Here is a 16,487-nt window from a genome sequence, read left to right on the forward strand (position 1 = left end):
ACAATATAATGTTAACTTGATGCCGTAAGCTTGTTGCGCGGCAGGGTTGAAGTCCAGAGAGGCCAGTCTGACGATATCAGAAGATATCGTCATCCAGGAAAGGTCTTGGCGTTAGTACTTGTTTACGCCGTGTTGCCAGACTGGGTTTTAGTCTGGGCGCCACATCTACTCCCCCTCCAGTGACTTCGCCAGGTGGTGAAGGTAACGGTATAAATTCTGGAGCTGCAGGTGCAGGGCTCGGTGGCGTAGGTGGCTGCGAAATCTGTTGGTCAGGCGGTGGATCCTCGTGGTGGTCTTCGCTAGCGTCAGATTCAGCTATGAAGGCAGGCTTGAGGAGGTCGACTGATATGGCCTTCTCTTGTCCATGAATGCTGATGACGTAGAACTTGTCATCAACCCGGCGTGTTACCCGATGAGGTCCCGTGTAAGGCGGCTCGAGATATGTTGACGTAGTTGCTCGGTGAGTCGGTGATCCTTGCTGAAGGCGGTTGGAGTGTGCGACTCAAAAAATTCGTTGGGGATACGAATAGTGGTGCCAAAAAGCATTTCGGCTGGCGATGACTGGAGGTCCGCCTTAAATGCCGAGCGCAGCCCCAACAGAACTGTAGGCAGGAGATCCGGCCATGCTATGTGAGATTTACACATCAGGGCGGCCTTGAGGGTACGGTGCCATCTCTCCACGATGCCGTTTGACTGAGGGTGATACGCAGTTGTACGTATCCTTTCGGCTCCAATTAGTTTACCCAGCTCAGCAAACAATGAGGATTCGAATTGAGTTCCCTGGTCCGTTGTTATAGTGAGTGGACAGCCAAACATGCAGATCCACTGTGTATACAGAGCTTTCGCGACAGTCTCCGCGGTGATGTTGGATAGTGGAATAGCTGCAGGCCATCTGCTGAAGCGGTCGATGATGGTAAGACAGTAGCGTAAGTTACGGATAGTGGGAAGCTCAATCAGATCGACGTGAATGTGCTCGAAACGATTGTCAGGAACATCGATCTTCTCCACCGGGCTGCGTGTGTGGCGATGGATTTTGCCCCGCTGGCAAGGAACGCATTGTCGGGACCAGAGGGTGGCATCACGGTTAATTCCTGGCCAGACAAACTGCTGCTTAAGTAACTTTGCAGTTGTACGGCCGCTGGGATGCGCCAATCCATGTACTGCATCAAAAGCTTGGCGTCTCAGACTTTTGGGTAAATATGGCCGTTCGCGTCCATTCGAGATGTCACACCAGATGTCTAGGTTGTCGAGGTTCCTAATTTGTAGAACAAGGGACGTTGTTTGAGGAAGCTCAGCCATTTCATCGTCGGTTTGTTGGGCCTCGAATATCGCTTGAGCACTGAAGCTAGACGGCATGCTTATGGTATTGATGCGTGAGAGGGCGTCTGCCACTGCGTTGTTTTCCCCGGGATTGTACACTATCTCCGTTGAGAATTGAGAGATAAAATCCAATTGGCGGAGTTGTCGAGGCAATGCTTTGCTTGCTTTCTGCCTGAAGGCGTATTGTAGTGGCTTATGGTCGGTTTGGATGATGAATGGACGACCCTCTAGAATGTGCTTGAAATGGATGATACCAGCGAAAATAGCCAGGAGCTCGCGATCATACGTGCTGTAGCCTTGCTCTGCCGGAGACAGTTTCCGCGAGAAAAACCCAATGGGACGCCAAACTTTGCCGACTAGTTGTTCGAGAGCAGCGCCGATCGCTGTATCGGAGGCGTCCGTTTTAAGGGCGAGGTGAGCCGATGGGGAAAGGAACGAAGAGCACACGGCACGTAAAATTCCTTGCTTGCAGACCTGGAATGCATCTTCCGCAGGGCCGGTCCAGGCTATTTCGCGCTTGTCATTTTTGGTTGCGCCTTTTAGGTAGTCTGTGAGCGGGATTTGAGCCTGAGCTGCGTGTGGGATGAGGTGTCGGTAGTAGTTGACCATTCCCAAAAACCGGCGCAATTCAATGATAGTTTGAGGCTTGGGAATACTGTTGATTGCTTGCGTGCGCTCAACAGGGGGCTTGAATCCGCTCGCATTGACTTGGAACCCTAAGAAAATGACCTCACTTTTACCAAATTGGCACTTTTGAGGGTTAATTTGCAGGTGGTTCCTCTGCAAAATCTCAAAGATTGTCTGGAGGTGCTTCAAATGCTCCTCATGCGTTGTGGAGAACACGATGATGTCGTCCATATAGCATCCTACGAATGGAATGCCTCGAAGCAGGTTGTCCATGTGGCGCTGGAAGGTTTGCGCTGCATTGCGCAGTCCAGGTGGCATGCCGACGAATTCGAAAAGGCCGAACGGTGTAGTGACAGCTGTTTTTGGAATATCATCTGGCGCGACTGGGATCTGGTGGTAGGCACGCTCCAAATCGATTGTGGAGAAAACCGAGCATCCATGCAGACGTTGAAGAATGTCTTCCCCATGGGGAATCGGGTAGCGATCTGGAATAGTGGAAGCATTAAGTTTACGATAATCACCAGTAGTGCGCCATTCGCTGCTCTTCTTGGGGACCAAATGAATAGGACTGGCCCATTGGCTGCTGGAGGGACGAATCACTCCTTGCTGGAGTAAGAGATCGAAGTCCCGGCGTGCCGCTTTTAATTTTTCGCCTGTCAGCCTTCTTGGCTTGTCGAAAACAGGTGGGCCAGTTGTTTGAATGTAATGCGCAACCTCATTATGAATGCGGGTTGCTAAAGGCGCATTAGGACGAGTGATCTGCACAAAGCGACTAAGAAGATTGGAGTACGGGCGATCTATTCCACTGGAACTTTGCACGTTGATTGTAGAAACGTTGTAAAGTTTTGCTTCTGCAACTTCTCCTTTGGTCGAAACAGCTTTTGAGGGATCCATAAGGCGTTTACCCTTGAGGTCGAGGATGAGGCCGTGGTGCGTGAGGAAATCTGCTCCGATGATTGCTGATTGGACGTTCGCAACGACGAACGACCAGGTGAACTTACGCTGTAGGTTGAGACCAAAAGTTAGATTTAGCGTGCCGTATGTATCAATTATAGACGTGTTGGCCGCGAAGAGTTTGAAGTCGTCTTTGCGACGATGCATTCCCTTGATTATCGAAACAGGTATGAGTGAGATGACTGATCCGGAATCAATAAGGAATTTTATGTTGGTATTACGATCGATTATGTGAAGTCGGTACTCCTTTGAGAGGCGAGTGCTTGGAGATTTGCTGTCACCAGTCGCCTGAACAGATGACAGCTTCTTTAGTTTCCCTGCTGTGCCACCCAGGCACAGGGCGAGGAGCATTTTCGTGCATTTGGTCCGAATTTGGCATGATAAAAGCAGACACGTGGTGCTCGGAGTTGCTGCTCGTTGCGATCGGCTGGGCAAGAATGGCTGGAGGGCTGCATGTTCTGGAGACGAGTTAAAGAGGCCTTGATGGCAGCGATGTCGCGTTTCAAGTCGTCCACGACACTTGTGCCAGCTGCCGGCGGGTATTCGCGGGTGTTGCCTCTGAATTGTGCCGAGGAGGGCCCAGCAGCCATGACAAAAGAACCCGATTCCTCTTCCATGAGATCGTCAGCGAGTGCAGCTTGCGCTTCCAAAGTTGCTGAGCGTAGGAGCTTCAAACTCCGTTGTACGTGCTGCGGTAGCTGAGAGAGCCAGCGGACTCGCAAGGCGTCTGCAGACGCGCGACCGTCAGCAAGAGTTGTCATTTGCCGAAGGAGCTGCGAGGGCTTCTTGTCCCCAAGGTCAAGCTCCAGCAAAGCGCGCTGCAACTGTCTGTCCGGTGATTCCGTAAAGCGCTTCATGATAATCTCCTTCAGGTGCTCGTATTTGTTGACTTCCGAGGGTTGCGCCAGAACATCAGATACTTCAGTCATTATATCAGCATCCAAAGCACTGATTAGATGGTAGTAGCGCGTGTTATCTGAAGAAATGCGGCTGCATTGAAATTGCGCTTCGATCTGCACAAACCATAACCGCGCATTTTGCTTCCAAAAAGGCGGTAGCTTGATGGCGCCAACCGACTCGACGACAGGAATAACGGTGCCTGCGCTGTTGCCGCATTGAATTTCACCAGCGTCAGGCGAAGTTGGCGGTGCAGGCGAACAATCTCCGGTATTCATTTTGTTTATTGCGGGGTCACCAATATAGTAACTTATGTAGTTACTGCTTTATTTAATTCGAAATACAATATAATGTTAACTTGATGCCGTAAGCTTGTTGCGCGGCAGGGTTGAAGTCCAGAGAGGCCAGTCTGACGATATCAGAAGATATCGTCATCCAGGAAAGGTCTTGGCGTTAGTACTTGTTTACGCCGTGTTGCCAGACTGGGTTTTAGTCTGGGCGCCACACCCTTTTACTCTACGAGTAACGGGTATAATAAAGAATTTAAAAGTCATGATGACCCAAACGCAGACGAACAAAATAAGTTTGAAAAACAACTATTATTAATTGATTACAATGATAATGAAAAGGTATATGAGATAGGTTCACAAGATATTTTTAAACAAAGATGCGAATTTATAAATGTTATTGAATAATATTATATTAAACCAAAAAGACCGAGTGAACCAAATATAAAATGTGAAATGAAGACAAGCCGTTTAGTATTTCGCCAAGGCGCCTGCCATATGTAGAGAAAGAAAAATTACAAGGAATCCTTGATGATTATATAAAAGATGGTATTATACGACAAAGTGAGTCTGAGTATTGTTCGCCAATTGTACTAGTAAAAAAGAAATTGGGTGGCATTCGGATGTGCATAGATTATAGGAAACTAAATAAGATCACGGCGAAAGTTAGATACCCGATGCCATTAATTGATGATTTATTAGATACACTAGCAAACAAAGTTGTGTTCTCGAAGTTAGACCTGAAAAATGGATACTTCCATGTTTATATGGACGAAGAATCGATAAAGTATACATCATTTACCACGCCACTAGAACAGTATGAGTTCACAAGAATGCCTTTTGGGCTGACAAATGCTACGTCTGTTTTTCAAAGGTTCAAAGGAACAACAAAGTATTTGACGACATGATTAGGGAAAAGAAAGTGATAGTTTATCTCGATGACATAATGATAGCGACAAAGAATATAGAAGATCACCAAGCTATATTCAAAGAAGTATTTTAGCGATTAGTTAAAAACAAATTAGAGCTACGAATCGATAAATGTATGTTTTTTCAAAGTGAGGTGAAATATTTAGGATATATAATATCAGAAAAGGGTATTAAAGCAGATGACAACAGTGTGAAAGCAATTGAAAATTTTCACGTGCCACAAAAAGTTCATGATGTTCAAAGTTTTTTGGGGATGTGCTCGTATTTTAGAAGATTTATACAGAATTTTTCAACAATAGCAAAGCCACTTCATGATTTGACAAAGAAAGACAAAAAGTTCGAGTTTGGCCCAGCGCATTTAGAAGCATTTGATGAATTAAAAAGCAAGCTGTTAAAAACGCCTATTTTGGCATTGTACAGTACTGAGGATGAAACAGAATTGCACTGCGATGCAAGTTCGATAGGTTTCGGATCAATCCTTTTGCAAAGGAAAGCAGATGGTAAACTACATCCAACTATTTAATATATGCATTAAAAAGGTTTAGAGTGTACCTACAAGGAATTGAATTCAAAATAGTAACAGACTGTAATTCCCTCACAATGACGTTGAATAAAAAAGACTTGAACCCAAGAATAGCAAGATGGGCCTTGGAATTACAAAATTATTTGTATAAACTAGAGAATAGATCAGGAACTAGAATAAAACACGTTGATGCTCTTAGTAGATGTAATACGATTATGGTAATAGAGAAAAATACGTTCGAGGACAATTTAGTTATATGCAAAAATAGGAGACGAGAAGTTGAGAAATGCTAAGTAAAGAAGAAAGCGAATTATATGAAATGCGAAATGGTGTGATTTACAAAAAAGTAAAAGATAAGTTATTGTTCTATGTCCCGGAAGCTATGGAAGAACACGTATTGTATAAATACCACAATGAGTTAGGCCATGTAGGGAAAGACAAAGTTACGGAAATGGTCGGTAAAAGTTATTGGTTTCCAAATGTTAGAAGTAAAACAGATGAACATGTTAAGAACTGTCTAAAATGTATAGCTTTTAGGAAGAAATGGTAAGCAAGAAGGAACTGTTAATATTGTACCAAAGGGAAATATACCATTCGAAGTCATACATATAGATCTCTATGGTCCGGTAAATCAAAAGAATTCTACGAAAAAACATGTATTAGTAATTGTTGATGGGTGCAGAAAGTTTGTGAGATTGTATCCAGCGAAATCAACAAACTCAAAGGAAGCAATGGAAGCCTTAAGTGATTATTTTAGAGCGTATAGCAGACCAACGACCATTGTTTTACATCAGATATGTTCGAAGAATTTTTGGAATCAAGAAACATTAAGCACGTCAAAATTGCAACAGGCTCACCACAAGCAAATGGACAAGATGAGCGAATAAATAGAGACCTAGGACCCATGATTAGTAAGCTCGTAGATGTAGAAAAAAACGCACAGTGGCACAAAGTTTTGGAAGAAGTACAGTATGCAATGAATAATACAAAGCACAGAAGCATAAATGAGCACCAAAGTATAATGCTGTTTGGAGTGAATCAAAAAGGAAAAATGCTAGATTGTTTAAAAGAAAATGTATTGGAGTCAATGCTAAAAAGAAAAGAAATTAATTTAGAGAAAATTAGACAAAATGCAGAAGTTTCGCAGGAAAAAGTACAGAACTATAACAAGAAATATGTTGACGCTAAACGACTAGAAGCAAATAAATACAAATTAGGAGACTACGTTGTGGTCAAGAATTTTGATTCAACAGTTGGAGCGCCTAGGAAATTAATAACCAAATATAAAGGCCCCTATGAAATCGCCAAATTACTAGACAATGATAGGTATTGTATCAAAGATGTGGAAGGTTTTCAGTTGACACAAAAACCATACGATGGAATATGGGCGGCTCATAATATTAAACCATGGCTTCGAGATAAGAATTCGGTATCAAATAATAAAAATATAGATAAGAAAAATGATAAAGAAAAACAAAAGTCTAAAGTAAATGTAAAAAAGAAAACCAAACCAAATGTAACAAGCACTGAAATAAGTAACGAAAATGTAATAATTACAAGAAGTAGAGCGGCGGGGATCAGGAGATCCTAATTATCAGGATGGCCGAGCTGTAGTAGTAGTAGTAGTAATTGTATATAAGCATAGTGGTATAAGTCCCATTGCAATATTAGAATGTAAGAACCTAATTATAAGAGTCGCAAATGTAAACAGTACACACACACTTGCTGAATAAATGAAGAGTCAGTCGTCGCTGAACTGTCACAGAGCGCACACTAAAAAGACAAGAAAATGAAAGTTAATGTAACAAAAGTTTAGTGAAATTAAATTTGTGAAACAGAAATAAAAGATAGAATTAAACAAAATTACAAAAATTTAAAAAAGAGATAAAGAAAAATTTTAAACATTAATTAGGAAAGAAAACAAATCGGTATTAAATATACCATTAAGTTTACAATTAAGTATACAATTAAAGTTAGCAACCGAAAATTGAATTAAAATATTTATTGGTTTAAAAATTAAATAAACTAGAGTTTAACTAGAGTTTATGTGTTCCATTTTACAAATAAACTCTAGTTAACGTAATTACATAAAGATAACAAGAATTAAATGAAATTAGGTTGACTAAAATTAAATTCTCATTATACCCGTTACTCGTAGCGTAAAAGGGTATACTAGATTCGTTGAAAAGTATGTAACAGGCAGAAGGAAGCATTTTCGACCACATAAAGTATATATATTCTTGATCAGGATCAGTAGCCGAGTCGATTTGGCCATGTCCGTCTGTCCGTCCGTCTGTCCGTCCGTATGAACGTCGAGATCTCAGGAACAACAAAAGCTAGAAAGTTGAGATTAAGCATACAGACTCCAAGGACATAGACGCAGCGCAAGTTTGTCGATTCATGTTGCCACGCCCACTCTAACGCCCACAAACCGCCCAAAACTGTCACGTCCACACTTTTGAAAAATGTTTCGATATTTTTTCATTTTTGTAATAGTCTTATAAATTTCTAACGATATGCCAAAAAACTTTTTGCCACGCCCTCTCTAACGCCCACAAACCGCCCAAAGCTGCCACGCCCACACTTTTGAAAAATGTTGTGATATTTTTGTATTAGTCTTGTAAATTTCTATCGATTTGCCAAAAAACTTTTTGCCACGCCCACTCTAACGCCCACAAAACCGCCAAAAACTGTATGTGCTGAAGACTCTCCTTCGCACTTCCACTAGCTGAGAAACGGGTATCAGATAGTCGGGGAACTTGACTATAGCGTTCTCTCTTGTTTTTTTACTCTTATCAACTAGACAGCATTGCCTCATATACTTTCTCTTATCTTATTATTAAATGAATAAAATTATAATAATGTTTTGGTAAATAAATAGTTTTCCTTATGTGAAAAGGCGAAAAGTATGATGAAAGGGTAACATTTATATTAGGGATTTACCATATAGTGGCAAAGGTAAATCATGGGGGGTGGGTACAGAGTCGGGTTGCTATACCATCAGTGTAACCTCATTTCCATTAGATATACTGGCTTCGCAGCATCATACACCCATGTGGTCTCAGAATTTTGTTCTTTCTTTTAAATTTTTTTATGCATTAATTATAAGTCTTGTTCATCTACGTAATAGGCACGGGACTATAAATTTAATTAAATGTGGCTTTCTGATCGAGTGAACACCAATGGCGATAGTTAGCTAGCTGCAACTAGGGTCCCAATCGTCCAACAATTTAGCGAAGATCTCACCACTTAATCAACTATGGATGTTACAATATTGGCTATCATATCGTTAGTTGGTACATATTTTAATTCAACATCGCCTTTCTGGATAACTATCCTAATGAAATGATACCTGATATCAATATGCTTTGACCGAGCATGGTAAACTGAATTTCTGGCCAAATTCTGAGCGCTAAGGTTGTTGGGGTATCCTTCCTTCCACAACCAATCGCAATAATTAAATGCTTCAGATGCAGAGCCTCCTTTACAGCTGATGAAAGCGACATATATTTTGCTTCCGTGCTGCTTAATGCAACACTGTTTTCCTTATCCGACTTCCAGAAGATAGGGTCTCCTGACAAGAAGAAAAGCAACCCTCCATCCTGATAGCTTAAGATTTTCTTGGCCGTTCCTGCCAAATACCGCATCACACGTTTCAAAGCCAATAAAGGTTCGCTATGCAAGTTCGTATTTCGCTGCGCCAGCTTCACAACTGAGTGATAGATATCTGGCCTTGATGTTAACGCAACCCACATTAACTCTTCTAGTGCTCCAAGCCGCGTCTCTGCAGCATATCCTTGATGTACAACGTCTCATTCATCGTTATACTGTCCAACTCGCCTTCACGTTCTATCTGCATACCCAAAAACGTGGTCAGCTAACCTTTGTCCATGCATTTAATCTCGAAGCTATTTTAGACTTGATATGCATAAGATCCACTCTGCTCTGGCACGTTATAAGAAGATCATCAACATAAATTAGTACAAGACACAAAGTACCGTTTATGTCCTGTTTGTACAAATATGCTTCGTATTGGCAGGTCACGAAACCGATCTCTTAAAGTGCTTCATCTAAAGTGGCGTTTCACTCTCGTCCTGCCTATTTTAGTCCGTATATCGCCTTATTGAGCCTCAGAACCCTGTCCTTGCACTCAACGTAGTCGAAAATCTTAGGGTGTTTCATATATTCCTTCCTTGGTCGGCCTGACTTGCCGGTCCGAATTATTTTAGGCCTCCCTGGCCCGATTCTCATTGCCTCTCCTGCCGGTGGCACCGCCTCCTCATACTGCTGGTTACGACCCGTGTCTCTTTCTGAACGTTCCGAACTGAGGTTCACACTGGATTCCTCACTTTTATCATCTTCTGTCTGCTCATCCTTCTCACGCTGCCACACCACCTTGAGTACATTTTCAGCTTTTCTGGGAGTTGCTTCTGCAGCTGGAAATTCAAAAATCTTAGGCTCGTATTCTGGATATTCATTGAGTAAAACATCGCGATTAGCAATGATTGATAATTGATATTAACAATTACAATAAAATAAATAAATAAATAAATAAATAAAATAAATAAAATAAATAAAATAAATAAAATAAATAAAATAAATAAAATAAATAAAATAAATAAAATAAATAAAATAAATAAAATAAATAAAATAAATAAATAAAATAAATAAAATAAATAAAATAAATAAAATAAATAAAATAAATAAAATAAATAAAATAAATAAAATAAATAAAATAAATAAAATAAATAAAATAAATAAAATAAATAAATAAAATAAATAAAATAAATAAAATAAATAAAATAAATAAAATAAATAAAATAAATAAAATAAATAAAATAAATAAAATAAATAAAATAAATAAAATAAATAAAATAAATAAAATAAATAAATAAAATAAATAAAATAAATAAAATAAATAAAATAAATAAAATAAATAAAATAAATAAAATAAATAAAATAAATAAAATAAATAAAATAAATAAAATAAATAAAATAAATAAAATAAATAAAATAAATAAAATAAATAAAATAAATAAAATAAATAAAATAAATAAAATAAATAAAATAAATAAAATAAATAAAATAAATAAAATAAATAAAATAAATAAAATAAATAAAATTAAATAAATTAAATAAATTAAATAAATTAAATAATATAAATCAAATAAATTACATAAATTAAATTAAATAAATTAAATAAATTAAATAAAATAAATATAATAAATAAAATAAATAAAATAAATAAAATAAATAAAATAAATAAAATAAATAAAATAAATAAAATAAATAAAATAAATAAAATAAATAAAATAAATAAAATAAATAAAATAAATAAAATAAATAAAATAAATAAAATAAATAAAATAAATAAAATAAATAAAATAAATAAAAATAAATAAAATAAATAAAATAAATAAAATAAATAAAATAAATAAAATAAATAAAATAAATAAAATAAATAAAATAAATAAAATAAATAAAATAAATAAAATAAATAAAATAAATAAAATAAATAAAATAAATAAAATAAATAAAATAAATAAAATAAATAAAATAAATAAAATAAATAAAATAAATAAAATAAATAAAATAAATAAAATAAATAAAATAAATAAAATAAATAAAATAAATAAAATAAATAAAATAAATAAAATAAATAAAATAAATAAAATAAATAAAATAAATAAAATAAATAAAATAAATAAAATAAATAAAATAAATAAAATAAATAAAATAAATAAAATAAATAAAATAAATAAAATAAATAAAATAAATAAAATAAATAAAATAAATAAAATAAATAAAATAAATAAAATAAATAAAATAAATAAAATAAATAAAATAAATAAAATAAATAAAATAAATAAAATAAATAAAATAAATAAAATAAATAAAATAAATAAAATAAATAAAAATAAATAAAATAAATAAAATAAATAAAATAAATAAAATAAATAAAATAAATAAAATAAATAAAATAAATAAAATAAATAAAATAAATAAAATAAATAAAATAAATAAAATAAATAAAATAAATAAAATAAATAAAATAAATAAAATAAATAAAATAAATAAAATAAATAAAATAAAATAAATAAAATAAATAAAATAAATAAAATAAAATAAATAAAATAAATAAAATAAATAAAATAAAATAAATAAAATAAATAAAATAAATAAAATAAATAAAATAATCAGTCTTCGACTAGCTCTTGTCGAACGCGGTTGTAAAAATTGAACGCTGCGATCGTTATCATCTATTCTCTCTGAGAACATTTTGGTGTACATTAAATATTTTCTGTTTTCTTCTTTAATTGTGATATTCGCAAAAAACTACAATTAAACGTTCAAGTGATGCAATTGGCGATGCTGAAGCATCTGCCGTTGAAAAAATGCGTACTAAAAGGAATAAACCACTAGTGGAGCGCCAGAACGAACGGGGCTCCAAGCAATTTACAAATTATTTTCGTCCACTACAAACTTTAGACGATGATAATGATGATAAACCTATTGAAACGGACACACTTGATGAAATAATAATCAAACCACCTCCTATAACATTAATTAAACAAAATACAAAATTTGTACACGAGCTAATGGCTAAAATTAAAACTGATGATTACTTTATTAAAACCATCTCAATTGGAATTAAAATATTTTTACCAAATATGGACTGTTTCAATGCAGCTTGTAACCAACTCAAGGAACATAACTGTGAGTTCTACACGTACGATACTAGATCAAACAAGCCATACAAAGCTATTTTATCCGGGCTGGATAAACTACCAATTAAAACTGTCAAATCCATGCTACAAAACCTAGGATTACAATGCACCGAAGTCAAAATTGTGGAAAAGAAAACTAAGTCTGATCATGAATTATTACTGTACATTGTTTATTTCGTAAACAAAAGTATCACAGTAAAGGAACTGCGCAAAAACTTTATGTATGTCAACCACACTAAAGTACGCTGGGAGTATAAAGTGAAATTGCAGAATAAAATTACTCAATGCTACAATTGCCAACTATTTGGTCATGGATCATGTATGGACGTAAACAACAAAAAATGCGCTAACTGTAAAGGCGACCATCCATCGACAGAACTGACATGCCCATGCCGAATTTCTTATCTCAATTTACTTTCCAAACGCTCATCACAACGCATTGGAAGAAATAACTTGGAAGCTCATGGAATGAGGAATTCTAAGCAACACATCGCTCCATCTGCTCTCTTTGGAAATCAACCCCAGATCTCATTGCCTACTCAAACTAAGAGAGTGCAACAACTCAACTTTGGTAGCTATAGTAATGCACTCACCAATACTCATACTTTGCCTAATCCCAAAGCAAATATCACAAATGAAACTAATCTCTTTTCATGTGAAGAGATAAATTCTCTTTTGTCTGAATTAATAACAAGACTTAATGAATGCTCCAATAAGGGAGAGCAATTTCAAGTAATTTCTCAGTTAGCGATTAAGTATGTTTACACAAACAAATAATTTTATTGATAATTTGAATATTATGGCATGGAATGCTCGTGCCGTTAGAAACAAACGTATAGAACTGATCAAGTTCTTAGAAAATAATCACATTCACATAGCACTTATAAATGAAACGTGGCTGACTCATGGTGACCGTTTTAATATACCCGAATACACTATATACAGAAATGACAGGAAGGAAAGTAGGGGAGGCGGCGTTGCCATTGCAGTTAGCAACACATTGATACATGAACAAATACCCTGCATTAAAAGTCATGTTATTGAAAATGTAGGTATACAAATCAACACTGACTCTAATTCCAGTCTAAAAATTTACTCTATTTACTTTGCTGGAAATACTTCAAAATGTATTCCTAGTTCATGTGATTTATCTTGGGACCATAATCATTTAAAAAGTTTGTATAGATCTGATCTCCTTAAGATCTCACAAATAAATGGAAATTTTCTAATTTGCGGGGACTTCAACTCGCGCCACAGAGCATGGAAGTGTACCCGAGCCAATGGTTGGGGCAAAATTCTCAATGAACTTTCAGATCTGGGAAAATTCAGTATTTTGTACCCTACGCAACCCACATATATTCCGCATAACCATAAAGCAAAAGCATCAACATTGGACCTATGCCTCACTAATATCCCTAACCAGCTGGCTAATCCAGCAGTAATGCAAGAGCTTTCCTCTGATCACCTACCAGTGGTTATAAAATACTCTACAAATTTTATGCGCAATGTAAAAACATATCCGATTTTGGGAAGGGCAAATTGGGCGCTTTTTAAGAGAATTATAAATGAAAGGCTGATGGTTGAAGAGGTGGTTGTCAACTGCTCACAGATATCGACTTTGGATATTGATAATTTAATCGGCTCTTTCACTAGAGTAATCAATTATGCCTTTCTTAAAGCAGTCCCTCATAAACCTATACATCACTCCAAGCTTACACTCCCTGTACATATAACTGAATTATTTAAAACAAGAAATATTATCCAAAGACAATGGTTTAGGTCACGTCATCCATTATTAAAATCAAGATGTGATCATTTAAATTACATCATACGAAAAGAGCTTTTCATTTATAATAATGCAAAATGGAACAATAAACTTCAAAAGCTGGATAAATGCAGCAAACCCTTTTGGAATATAACCAAAGCAATTAAAAAAAGAAAACAAATTGTTCCGTGTCTAAGTAAAGCTGATGAAATATACGCTTCTGGAAAAGAAAAAGCGAATATTCTTGCTGATGTCTTTCAACTGAAGCATAATCTGACACATTCATATTCAAACCAAAATACAATTGACCAAGTCAAAATATCTTTACAATCTATAGCTGAAACCCCAAACAACATCGCAGAAATTTGTAGAGTCACTTATCCAGAGGTTTTTTCAATTGTAAAAGCTCTCCATACTAGAAAATCTCCTGGAATTGATGGAATACCTAATATATCCTTGAAAAACCTTCCTACAAGCGCCATTAATCATATTGTTAACATTGCCAATCACTGTCTTCAGGCAGGCTATTTCCCACGGGATTGGAAGATAGCAAAAATAGTTCCAATTCTCAAACCAGGAAAACCTCCTGATAACCCTGAAAGCTACCGACCAATAAGCCTATTAAGCGGATTGTCCAAGATTCTGGAAAAATTAATTAAATTGAGATTGGTGAAATTTTTGGACATACACAACACACTACCAACGGTACAGTATGGTTTTAGAAATGGTCTAAATACCATACTGCCGACCTTAAAACTAAGAAATTATATTAAAGAAAGTATCCAATCCAAACAATCTGTAGGGCTGGTTACACTTGATATTGAGGCTGCATTTGATACTGTATGGCATGACGGACTGTTGCACAAACTAAAGATGATTGGAACTCCCATATACCTCATTAAAATAGTTCAAAATTTTTTGACACATCGATACTTTAGCGTTAATTTGGACAGTAGTCAATCTGCTAGACGAATTTTAAATGCAGGTGTGCCACAGGGTTCTGTCTTAGGACCTACATTGTTTAATATTTTTACACACGATATTCCACAAGCTACAAACTGTGTACTTTCACTGTTTGCTGACGACGCCGCTGTCTACAGTGCTGGTTTCTCGTACAGCGAGATAAATCAATCCATGCAGAGTTACTTAAATGAATTAGACATATATTACAAAAAATGGAAAATTAAAATTAACCCTAATAAAACGAATGCTATATTTTTTACAAAAAGAAGGAAACCTTGTTATCTTCCTGATAGACAGTTGCGAATACTAGACTCTCCAATACAATGGGTTGACAACATTCGATATTTGGGTATAATTTTTGATAAAAAACTAACATTTAAATACCACATCAACAACACAATTATGAAAGTTAATAAAATTATTTGCACACTGTACCCTCTAATAAATCGTAAATCTAAATTATCAATATCCAATAAGATCATAATTTTTAAAACAATTTTTAATCCAATATTAATGTATGGGTCACCTGTTTGGGGTAGATGTGCTCAAACTCATATCAAAAAACTTCAAATATGCCAAAACAAGCTGTTAAAATTAATAATGAACTTACCTTATTACACAAACACTAAGTACCTACATATAAAAGCAGGAGTACAAAAAGTTCAACAAAAAAAAATACAATATTAACAATCTTTGTTTCAAGTCTTAGTTTTTAAGTTAGTTGTAAGTCAATTAAGGTTTTCTTCTCCCTTGTTTTCCTTAATAAATAATAAATATTGTTATACAAAAAACTAAAACAGGTCAACTAGACATAATTAATAAATATTTCAGATGAAAGCCTTAGCTAAACACTGTAAATACCTAATTATACCATTAGCTTTAATGAAATGTACATATATATATAAGGGATAAAGCACAAATAAATAAAAAAAAAAAAATAAAATAAATAAAATAAATAAAATAAATAAAATAAATAAAATAAATAAAATAAATAAAATAAATAAAATAAATAAAATAAATAAAATAAATAAAATAAATAAAATAAATAAAATAAATAAAATAAATAAAATAAATAAAATAAATAAAATAAATAAAATAAATAAAATAAATAAAATAAATAAAATAAATAAAATAAATAAAATAAATAAAATAAAATAAATAAAATAAATAAAATAAATAAAATAAATAAAATAAATAAAATAAATAAAATAAATAAAATAAATAAAATAAATAAAATAAATAAAATAAATAAAATAAATAAAATAAATAAAATAAATAAAATAAATAAAATAAATAAAATAAATAAAATAAATAAAATAAATAAAATAAATAAAATAAATAAAATAAATAAATAAATAAAATAAATAAAATAAATAAAATAAATAAAATAAATAAAATAAATAAAATAAATAAAATAAATAAAATAAATAAAATAAATAAAATAAATAAAATAAATAAAATAAATAAAATAAATAAAATAAATAAAATAAATA

General features: G+C 34.4%; 1 protein-coding gene across 1 annotated transcript; it reads right to left on the reverse strand.

The window, feature by feature from the left end:
- Window positions 1-3,209: 3,209 nt before the first annotated feature.
- LOC122625552 lies at window positions 3,210-4,076 on the reverse strand. Its single transcript, XM_043805643.1, has one exon. The coding sequence runs from the start codon at window positions 4,074-4,076 to the stop codon at window positions 3,210-3,212; it is 867 nt and encodes a 288-aa protein (XP_043661578.1).
- Window positions 4,077-16,487: the final 12,411 nt, after the last annotated feature.

Source organism: Drosophila teissieri, unplaced genomic scaffold, assembly GCF_016746235.2.
Source record: "Drosophila teissieri strain GT53w unplaced genomic scaffold, Prin_Dtei_1.1 Segkk124_quiver_pilon_scaf, whole genome shotgun sequence".
Lineage (NCBI taxonomy): Eukaryota > Metazoa > Arthropoda > Insecta > Diptera > Drosophilidae > Drosophila > Drosophila teissieri.